The sequence below is a fragment of the Geospiza fortis genome, unplaced genomic scaffold (assembly GCF_000277835.1).
Source record: "Geospiza fortis unplaced genomic scaffold, GeoFor_1.0 scaffold206, whole genome shotgun sequence".
Classification (NCBI taxonomy): Eukaryota; Metazoa; Chordata; class Aves; order Passeriformes; family Thraupidae; genus Geospiza; species Geospiza fortis.
The window spans coordinates 2,621,286-2,633,186 of NW_005054311.1; the positions used below are offsets into that span (position 1 = coordinate 2,621,286).

The 11,901-nt window shown below is 41.8% G+C and overlaps 1 protein-coding gene across 1 annotated transcript in view; it reads right to left on the reverse strand.

The window, feature by feature from the left end:
- EPB41L4B (erythrocyte membrane protein band 4.1 like 4B) overlaps window positions 1-11,901 on the reverse strand; it is a 191,757-nt gene that overhangs the window by 81,236 nt on the left and 98,620 nt on the right. Inside the window, exon 20 of the mRNA XM_031055636.1 lies at window positions 7,622-7,737. Within this exon, the coding sequence (XP_030911496.1) occupies window positions 7,622-7,737 (116 nt within the window). The remainder of the gene's footprint in view (window positions 1-7,621; window positions 7,738-11,901) is intronic.

The window sequence follows — 11,901 nt, forward strand, 5'->3', positions numbered from 1 at the left end:
CAAAGTTGGTCTAGCAGCCTTCTGCATCCAAAATTCCATAGCTGCCAGGTATGATTTTGAACAACTGTCTGTTAAAGGACTGCTCGTCATGAGATTTTTTTTTTCTCTGCCAAATTTCTAATAATTCTTGCATGTTTATTAGTCAAGCTACATTTATTTTTTTTAGAGGAAGATATATTTGGACTTTCCATTCTCCCCAGTCTCCTCCTAAGGGAAAAAGAAAATACATAAAATGAAAAGTGACAGCGTCTAGCTGGAGCAACTTATGGAACTGTAGTCATCTATTCAGTCTTGATTATAACAGTAGTTTGGCAAGTATATGAAAAAAAACCAAACCACCAAATCCAAACATGAAATATTTGATTGCCATAGGTGTCTTTTCTAGGATACTTGAGAAGATGAGAAGGGAGATAATCAAAAGGACAAAATTATTTGTAAAGAAAACACAGCTTTTACTTCACTGATATTCTTGGTAGACAAAGTGAACCCATTTCAAAAAGGCTGTTATTACTGCCAACGTTCATGTGTATTGATTTCTAACAGTTGAAAAACAACACATTAAGCAGTGGCATTTCTAAAGGCCATGCAAAACCTCACCTTTGTTTTAACACTATATACTAATTAAATAACATTTCAGTCAAGCAAGAATAGACAATGGTATCTTACTTGCTATAGCAAGACAATTGAGGCTTGTTTAGGAGACAAGCTTGTTTCATAACAAGAAATGTTCCCAAGTCCCATCCCTCTCTTATTCAGATGGATATAGATATTTTTCAGTTCTATTGTTCTTCTTCCACTGCCCAATTTTCCCACATTGACCAAGAGGAAGATAAAACCTCCCAGGGCTGCCCTATAGCCAGGAATCCTCAAAAGATCTAAATCTCCTGCTGTATTCAGTATTGTGCAGATGACTCCATTTAACGGAGATCCCCAGTGTGAGATGTGACGTGCAAGTCCCACATTGAGATTCTTGAGAAGTCCAAGTACTGATGGTGGCTGACCTGGCTGAAAAAGAAAGCTGCTGCTAGAAGGTGCACACTACTCAGAAGCCAGTGCTGGGTATTCAATTCTGCTTTAGCCCTTGTTTGAGTCACACTTTAAGAGTTTCACCTTCAAGCAAGCAAAACTTGCTTTGCTTGCACTGCAACAGGAGCGGCAGCACCTTTAGTGACTGGTCAGACATGAAGAGCAGACACTGCTGCGATTGCTGCTCGGCCTCGTCCTGCTCAGCAGCTGCTGAGCCAGCAGCCAAAGGCCACCATGTCCCCCTGCCCCAGTGGAACTGTCAACTGCACACAAACCACACATGGGGCACGAGAGTACTTGGCCTGACCTAGGCCTTCTTTAGCTTCTGAACACATGTCAAAGACTTCTTTGCTTGCCTGCCTGCCTTGGCAGTGGCAGTCTTTTCTGCCACAGAGGAGTACATCCTGAATCATTGCTGAATTCTGCTCTCCCACAGCTGATTAGCTGAGACTATTACACACAGAGTCAGTGGTGCTGAGGATCCAGATGAAAAGCAAACTTTAACCACAGAACAAAGCAGCACCTCCTTATTGCAGCCTATTAGCACTTCTAAGCATCTATATAAGCTCCTATTTTTCCCTAATGCCACTAATCTTTACATACAAGCTCTTTCATCTCCGAGTTTAACTCCTAAAGTATGACTGTCATCAAGAATGCAAAAGAAAATAAAATATTTCACAGCTACAAAAGAGCATGCAGAATATTCTGTGGTTCATTTCACTAGTTTGTAAGAAAAACAAAGATCTAAAACCTGTCTGCATTAGGAATCTCCACAGAGAATTGCTACAAGAATGAAAGCTGTATTCCACTTTATTTTGCTGTATAATAAAGAAATTTTATATTTCCAGAATCCTCACTGCTCACAGCATAAAGAGAGCAGCTATTCATCTATTGAGCCAGGCTGGCAGTTGTTAACGTTTTGTTTTAATTTATACACTCAGAGTATTGTATTTGGAAATTATTACAATGCTAAGCATGGCAGGATGTTAATGAAACTTCCTATTTTGTAATTTTTTATGACACAATTCAAAAGAATCTTAGATGCCCCTTTCAAGTGAAAGTCCTAGAGTCAAACTTGCATTTGAAGGAGATAATATTCTTGCTTAGAATTGCAATTGAAACTCATCCTAAAAGGTTTAGAAATTAAGAAAAAACGCATTAGGATTCCTGAAAAATCTCCAGTTTTCCATGTCCAATTCTGCTGATCTCAATAACAGCAATGTGTTTACATTGTTTTCACCATCAATGCAGAATTTTATTTTTCCATGGAAATAGAACACTGGAAAATTGCATTTAAATGGAAAAAGTCAAACAAGCTCATACATATACACTTATTAAATTAGAGGCATTTTTTTCCTTTTGTAACTGAAGTCTTACATTTGCTTTTTCTCCTCACAAACATTTACTTTCAATTTAATTACATTTGCTGATACTAGAACTGAAGGCATATTTGTAGAGTGTTAGATAATGATGACACTGACTTTGGTTTGCAAAGCTAAGTGAATATTAAGTACACATACAGAATATAAAAATAGTTGCATGAAACACAGCAACACCACTCCTGTAGATAACATTTCCAAGCTCTGCTTTAAAAGGTTCATGCTTTGTTCCACATCAAACTTTGTACCAAAGGCAAGATTCATGATCTTGTGCCTCTGTGAATTTATTGACAGCCTCTTCTTAGACAAACAGCATGTTTAAAACATGTATTTGAACGGAGATAACTGAAGAATAGAATAAATATTTTCTTTAGGAATGCAGGTCTATTTTTGTCGCTAGTCATCACTACTAGTGGGAGGTAAAATTTTAACAAAGACAACACAAAAATATAGGTTCTGAAAACACATTAGCTAACTGAGATTTCCTGGGACTCAACTACATCTGCAAATGTGCATGGAAATCTACAGACTCTTTTGCCCCCTTTTCACCAGAAAATTTATTGCTTTTAACCATGTGACAGCTAACACCAATTATGAACAGATACCACAATGATAAGACCTGTACAATTATGTGTTATTCTTATTTGAGGTAAAGTTTACAAGCAGAAACTGCATCTTCTTTATTAGAAAAAATGTACAATTGAAAAAACAAATAAACAAACACCTCATTAAGCTGTCAGACAGAGAATATTTTCCTCAGGTTAGCTATTACTTGGTCTAATGAAAAATATAACTCCCAATAAGTCTTGTTATGCTTATATCCTTGGAGTAAACCTCTTTAATTCTTGGTATAAAATTTATTTTATAAAATGCTATTGCTCAATGTTAATAAATCCTACTTCTGTCACTGCTAGCTGCATGATAATCTCAGAGGACCATGGCAGCCTCTTTTCCTGGATATACCCTCTGATCTGTGTACCACACAGAAGAGTCTCAGGTACATCAAAAAGGCGGGTTTCGTTTTGTCAGTTTTCTTAAACTACAAATGATTTTTGAAACCCCAGTGGCTTTGGACATTTCTGTTAAGCAGGGAGCAGGTAGTTCCACAGATTTTTGCAGGTGGTGTCATTTGGAAGCAGACAATCTGTGCAACAGGGCAGTCCTATAATATACTTTTGTCCTGCTAGCAAAAGGCCATAAGTTCTGAGCAGAATTTGCAAAGATGTTAAGGCTCATCTGGCTAGCTCAGTCTGAACCTTTCTCAATCTGCCTGCAGCTTTGTTCTACTAAGTTTAGCTGTAGCAGCAAATATTTTATATAAAAAACAGCAGTATTCCTTGTAGAATAAGATATTTATGACTCTAACACAAACATGTAGTTTAAAGCAATGTAGGACTGATATGAAAACAGGGGCTTTGAGAAGGGAAGACATAGGGACGTGGTCTAGAAGAGTGTTGATATGGAGTGGTAGGGCAAAAGGCACAGTCTGGCACTGGGGACCCAAGGCTGTAAACAACTCACCAATAGCCAGGTAAAGTGCAGACCTGAACCTGGACAAAATTGGGTTTGGGGGCAATAAATAGAGTCAAGACATAATATATGGCATATATATGTAAAAGCCACCATGTACTGTAAATTGCCATAATTACAACTGGGCTAATAGTTAATAGACTCCTGAGATTTCAGAAATGCTAACAATACATTCTTGGCTTCACATCATAAACACACACACACACACGCAGAAACACACACACAGAGCAATGGGGGATGGAAGAATATATTTTTCTAATGAAAGGCTTCCAAGAAGAAAATCAGAAATACATTCACAGCTACAACACTTAGGATTGTCTGTCTTGGAGATTAAGAAGTCTGCTAGCACCAAAGGGCATTGAAACACAAGTTGAACAGACTTTCATCATTCAGTAGGTGGACAGACACGTACACCATACCAAACAGCTCTGGAAAAGAGGTTGAACACATCCATTCATCATTCCCATGAGACAAAGTTTGCTGTAGCAGACAATCAAATTAATTAACTGCAGAATCTAATTTACCCAATTTCTTGCTAATTCTCCTATGGGTCGATTATTAAGCCTGACAAATTCCAGCCTGAAAGCACTTTGCTTGAAAAAAATAACAATTAGCAACAAGAAGGGAGGGAATGAAAACTGGGACTCCACAGCAGATGTGGAAATAATTCCTTTTTTTTTTTTTATCAGAGTAAATGAAACAGCATTGTAACAGCTTCTGTGGTTTTATTTAAACATAATATTTTGGAGGATGCAAGAGTCGGCCATAAAAGCACTTAGTAGATCAGAAATCAATGGAGTGGTGCAGGAGAGGAGTTAAAGCTTCATTTTTTTGCCAGAAACTAGACACTTTGAACACTCATTGAAACCTGTTTGCTGCTGGACTGAGTAGCTAGCTAATACCATAACCAAAGGAAATTTGAAGGCCTCACTCTCAGCTAAAAATTCTTGTCACAATTTGGGGTTGTTCAATCTGGTCTAATCTGCCTTGTTACCTTTCTGCTGGGCAGTGCTCTATGGCATTTCAGCCCAGAATTAGCCCAATATTTGCAGCATGTCTCTCACTGGAGAAGTCATCTGCTGAGGCAACTCCAGGCTCTGCTCAGAGCTCAGAGACCTGTGGTTTGTTTGTTTTAGCTTTGTGAGCTCTGTGTACACATTTCACCAGAATCTAGGTCAGACAATGGTGCTTGAAGAAACCACAAACAAAAAGCCAAAAGAACTTTAGAATGATTTGTTCGTCACAACCCATAGCCTGTATTGTAGGGCTGGATCACTGAAATGCTTTCCAGTGCTGGCTCTGGGCCAGTTTCAAGAGTGTGTACAATATTCAGATTGCTAAAACCAGTAATTTTAATAAATTTTGAAGGGCTGGCCTCTTTTGCATTCACATGGTAGCTGCTGTTCTTGGGAATGCTGCCCAGTTCTTAAACCCAAACCCTCTATGACTGCCAGGGGAGGGTTTTCATTAGACAGCCCATGTCTCTAGCCTTGCCTTTTGCTGAGCTTCTGACAGAAACAGAAGCATTTAGCAGCTCTTGGTGCTCATTACAAGACTTTTTCATCAGCTAAACTTTGACTGATGGCAGACTCATCACAGCAGACACAGGCTGCATTTACTGAGCAGCTGCATTTATTGTGAAGCTCTGACTTGTTATGATACTGGGTTCTGCTAATTAGTCCTTAAATAAATAATCCATCTGACTGTGGACAAGATTCTAGAGCTGTCAGGACAAGCCAAAGAAAACCTTTAATTATAAAAGAGCTGAGTCCTCCCTCCGCAGACTTGCAGTGAATATGAATGAGCAAGAGGATCAGAGATCAGGCAGAAGTTGCAGGTACAATATTTGGATTACTTTCACAGTATGGTGGGATACAGGACCAAAGTGTTTTAAGCTTTCAGTTTAAGAAAACAGACCATAAATCTACTCATTTTGAAATCACAGGATCACAGGGGTACCATTAAGATCACATGGGTACCATTAAAATCACATCTTTGAACCTTTTGTGCAGCATAGGTCAGACTGATTTACCCAATTGTGCGCTGTGGTCAATGTGGAGGGAGTCCTCTCACATCTTCAGTTTGGCCCTTTAAATATGCCAAACTCAGTTCTCAGTGAGCTCAACAGTGTAGGACAGTCCTTTAAAGCATGTTTTGGACATTGCATCTGAGTGAATGTTCTCTGCTGGGGTTCAAATAGAGCATCAGTAATCACATCTGAACTACACAAGTCCTCTCACAGGACATGGGTATTCATTGGATGAGTCTGTGATGGAGAATTTTCCTTTGGCAAACTATGTCAGTGCTTAACAAGCTTTGCCTATAAAAAGCTGCACTTATTACCAGTTAAGAATATTTCTAGAAGATGAACTTGAGAAATGCACATAGGAATGAAAGGTGACTACTTTCCCATTTCACCCCAGTTTGTTGACTTTATGATTTATCTTTCTAATTCCCACTTGAGCCAGACAAAATTAGAACTCCTCGCAGGTGAAAACCAAATAGACTTGGGAGAAAGTCTAAAATATTCCACCTTCCTCTGTTCATTGAGAGATCTCCAAAAATCATGACACAGGTCATTACCTCATGACTACATTAATAACGCATAAGGACTGCAGTCCACAGTTGAACTACACCACAATCCTATGACAAACACTGAACATGGTTCAAGGAAGTCTTAATAATAGTAAATCCCTTCCATTATAGAATATAGAATTAACTGTAATGTTGAAAAAATCCAGTATTTAATTGTCTCATTAGAAACACCTGGCTCGCTGATTTTTAGCCTTGACTTCCATCTCCTGTAATCTCTCATCCAGAGAAGAGAAAGATTCTGCTATATAGATGTCCAGTCCCTTTGTGCTTGTATTTTTGCTACACTTGGTCATGTTCCCTTGGATTTTAATTTCCCTAACACTTTTTGAAGCAATATCAATAACAAAAGGCTGTTTGCAAAACCCAGGCAAAATACTTTAGTTTAGTTCTTCCTTGAGCTGCCAAAAGACTTTCAAAACACCATTTTTCTTTTAAAAGGTCTGTACGGAGTCACTGGGGGCCAGGACCCACCTCTTTTGAAGACAGTGGCAATGCTCTCATTGACTTCACAGGATCCAGCTCAGGACCTGTGTGGTTGCAAACCAGAGATCCTGGTTCAGATTTAGATCAAGGGATCCCAGTTCAGGCACAGTGGATTTATCCTCACATGGATATGAGGAGCCACTGACTTGCTGATCTCTGGCAGAAACAGCAGGACATGGCTGTTTGGCCACCCCTGCAAAAACTGTCTCATAAAACACCCACTAACATCAGATGCCAGGGGGAGTTTATGGCATAACACGGACTTCTCATGTAGAAAAACAATTTTTTTTTTTTTATCACTTAAAGTGTTGTTATTTTTTTACAGCTCTGGGCTGCCTAGATGACTAACTCTTCACAACTAAACTAAAACTATAGCATAACATTGTTGCAGCAGTTTCTGAAATTTTAAAAGGCAAAGCTGATTGAAATGTTAAATCTAAAAACCAAATCCCAGTCCCATAAGAAGATGGTGAGAGGTGATTAAAAAGCAAGCCAGTTGAAGATGAATGTTGATTTGAATTGGAGGTGAAAAAGCAGCAGCTTTTGAATATGAAGTGACAAAGGTGCTCTGGCATGTATATGTGAAAGTATATATGTATATGCTATACCTTGTTCATGCTGACGTGCAGGGCTGGCCATGGTCCAACTACCTTCACACTCTCCGTTTCTATTTTCTTCAGATGAGAAGTTTCATCATAAAGAAGGGGAAGTCCTGAGCTCAGTTCTAAAAGGATGCCCAAAAGAAAGAAAGAAAAAGAGACAGTCTGAAGGGAGGCTACAGAAGAACTTCAGAGCAAGACACTCAACTGCATTTGGAGAGACGGCGATCAGCAAAGCATCTTCTCTGTAAGACCCTCTAAAATGTTTCATAATTATGCCAGTTGGGTCATTTTGCCTTTTTCTATTTAGCAAACAATTCCTCCCCCTCCTCCTTCTCACCCATCTTTTCATTTCAGCAGAGCTTTTGCCAGCTTTGGGCTAGATATTTCTCTCCTTACCTCCCCGCTGCCTCTACCCCTTCTATATTCTAAAACTTAGTTGACACCAGAGGGATTATTTATGCAGCCAAGGTGCCACTCTCAAAACATGTGATGTGTAAAGAGATCAGAGTATAGCTTTTGGCTTCTCTCAGACATCTTTATTTATATGCCAGCCTCTTTAAGACTGTTGTCAGGAATTTGCTGTGCTTTGTCAACAGAGATTTTTAGAAAGCCACTGACACAGAAAGACAAGGAAAAAATACTTTTTTCAAACAGCCCTAAAAGGTCTCTGTCATCATCTTGGGGATGCTGTGGCATATATATATATATATATGCAAGTACTCTGAGAAAAATAAACTTCAGCATGTTATGATTTAATGAATCTCTGTGTCCTCCCATATTTCTTCTTGCCATGGATTCTAGATAATAACAGTTGGGAACAATCCAGTTCTGTGGAGTCTGATTCAAAGCATACTGAAATCAATAAAAACCTTGCACTGACTGCAGTTTGGTTTGAATCACGTTCTTAAGCTGTCCTAAGAATATTAAATATTACTCACTCAAGATCTAATTCTACAGCTGTTTAAATATACATTAAGGGCTTTGCTGACTAGAGACAAATTGCTAAAACCAGCTTAGAGGGATATAAGCAAAAAGCTGTTTTTTGGCATTAGTGAAACATTATCGGACCTTGAGGTAATAATGTCCTAGAAAGGGTTACAATATCATCATTGACCTCCTCTTGGTGATCTTTCATCACAAGTTAGTGTTGCCTGAGTTCAGCATTTCTCACATCACAGCTGCTTTGGTGCATATGAGACTGTGAAACTGCCTGATACCCTGGGAATAAATTACCACAGCCATAAATTCAGACATGATGATGGGCAGTTTTTTTTAAGACACAAAATCATTCTAATTTCCTCCTAAGAAAGAAAATAAAGGTGGGGGGGGAGTGCCTTATTTAAATTATTCAAGTTTGCTATTATTTAAAACTGATTCTTAAGCTGGGGGGGTTTTTTGGTTGTTTAAAATGAGAGCTCTGGAAGACAAGCAGGCCAGTTTAGCCTTTTAACCCAACCTCAAAAACACGCAAAAGTAAAGGCAAAAAAATGAATTCCTACAAAAGACACAAATTTCCTGAGTCAGCATTAAGTCTTGGCAAACCCAGGTTTTCATTCCAAGAAAGGATCTGGCATCACCATGGTTTTTCAAAGTGCTGTTTTCAGCTTGAAATTCAGTCTGTGTTAGACCATTCTCTGCTCAGGGTTATGCAAGGTCTTTTGTAGTGAGCTGCTCAGGAGTAAAGGATGCCTGTTTTTGACGGGATAACCTGCAAGCTCAGCCCAGAGTTCAAGAGGCAACCTGGGTCCCCTCTTCCCGTTCCTCATTTTCTGTCATAAAAATTCTGTGAACTGCACTGCATACGTGTTGGCATCTGCTCCCAGTGATAGCCCCAGCTGCTGCCGGTGAATCTGCTCATGTGCACCTGGTAATCCATGCATGACCTTGCCACGCCAATTAGGCTCAGCAAGCAGCTCACCCTCTCTCCCTGTAAAGCTGACTGCTGTTGCACAGAGTGGGTTCTGGGATACACTGGGGGAAGATGTGCTGCACCACAAGATGTGATGTTAGCTTTGAGGTGAGGTGTAGCATTGCGAGCACTGGATCAGGATCAGGCTGAATGCAGGAAAACAACATCTTCTGCTGAGCTGCCTTCATAAACACACACGTCAGATTTGTTTCACTGGATCACACTTCCTCCAGTAATTGAAGCAGACAAATTACTTGGAATGTGAAAAATCAGGCAGGTCTGGCCTGGGTTTGTTTTCTGTTTGTTTCTGTAACAGTCCTCTGCTGTGTGTTTGCTGGGAAACATGCACTAGTATTTAAAGGAACCCTGGCTGGGCACATATTGTTTCCCTCTCTCCTGCCTATGTCCCACTAATTGCACTGGAATTTTGGAATTTCTCAGAATAGATGTAAGTGGAAGAAAGGCATATGCTTTCTCCCTCTCAGCCTGATGGTGGGTACATATCAGTGGGTCACTCCATCTTCCACTTCAGATGAATTCAAAACCATCTCAGAGCTCAGTGATGAGTCCAGTCCATAGCAACTGGAACAAGTCACAAAACACCTGTGGTCCCATGGAAAAGCACAAGGTAGGTTAAGTGCTGGTGTCACCTCTGTCAGCCTTATGAGGAAGTTTCTGCTAGGATAGCGTATTTGCCCCATGAGATCTTTTTGCTCTTCAGGCATTTCCACTTAAGATATTTTGGTCACAAGCACCCTCTTTCCTGAGAGCATCCCCATTTTAGTGACCACTTACTTCCTAGAAGCACTTTCCCAGCACTGGCCTTTCCACACAGCCTGGAGCCAGACACCAGCCCCATGTCCTCACGTTCCTGAGGCAGACTGCTGATAGTGTTTCCTCTCTGCCTGTTTTTTTCTTGGCCCACACACTGTGCCATGTCCTCCATAATCGGCCAATGGCCAGCATGCTCCTAACCATTTCAGTACACGCACTGTGAACCTTTCCCACAGGCTCTCTACAAGAGTTTTCTCAGCTGAAATAACCTGAGCAGCATTTTAATGAAACTATTAAAAACAAACCAACCTTAGTCCCTGGAACATCAACCTTGAAAAGGCACTTAAGCCCATCACCCCAAGCAGCAAATGAGTAAGTTGGATTCTGTTTTAAGGGAAGTGGTCCTACCCAGACTGCCACTGCTCTCACAGAATGAGCATGCCAGATATAATCATGGACTGGCTTCTCAAGGGAAATCAGCTTTGCACCTCCAGCTGAATGCACAGGTGCCACAGAGGATCAGCAATGGGTTGCAGTGGAGCAGCATGGCAGCATTAAGACACCCAGCACATGGCATGCACAGCTGCTTAAACAGCTCAGCTGGGAGCAGTCAGCACAGCTGCACCACAGCCTCCCCTTGGAGGTATTCCATCCCTTTCCACTCCCTTAGAGAAACTGGGAATTGGCATTTGGTGCTACTGGCATTGGGCAGGAACCAGCATCGATTCTCTTCTTCTGCATCAAATAGTTAGTGTGGAGCAGTCTTCAGCAGACCCAGAGAAGAGAAAGGTGAATCTGTCTCCAGCAACAGGTGCCATACATGCCTTGGCTTCTGAAGTCCTCTTCAGAGCATGGCAGCTGCCAGACAGGCCAGGGACGCTGCTCCCCACCACCAGGGCCATTCTGGGGGAGAGGGCTCACTCTCCCCATGTCTGGGGCAGGACACGGAGTCACCCAGGCCCCAGTTTTATTTCACTGAGCACAAAGAGAACTGCTCTTGATGTTTGCCCTTGTGCTCTTCTAGGCTTTTCCTAAGGCTGTTTCTGCAATAAGGAGAAGCAGGAGAGCTGTGTGCCCTGAGAGGAGACAGAGTGTTAGAATAAACACCCTGGGTTATTATGTGCTGTGTGGTTTTTGTTGTTTCTTTAATTACCTCCTGTCCCACAGGTGGGCCCACGGCAGGGCGGTGGGGAGCTGGAGACCAGCAGCACTGCGAGGACTGAAGTGGGGCACCAGGAGGGGAGTCTGACATGGAGCTGTGGGCTGGATGGGGGAGCCCCGAGGAGGGGGCCGGGGGAAGAAGGGCCGGCAGTGCCTTCTGGCTCGGGACACTCAGCAGCAGCATGCCCGGCTCTGAATGAATTTCCTGGCATGCTTCAGCTCTAATTTGGGAAAGGAAAATATGGGCTGGCACACCCCCCAGAAAGGTCACCGCCTCCCACGGTGCCAGGCTGATAGCCGGGAGAGGTTTTCCAGCGCAGCCGTGCCAGCATCCCCCCAGCGCCCATCCCGGCGTGTGGGAGCGCTGGGCCGAGGCCCAGCCCGGGCAGGGCCGGGGCAGCCCCACACCGGCACAGCCCGCACAGGGCCGGGGCAGCACCAC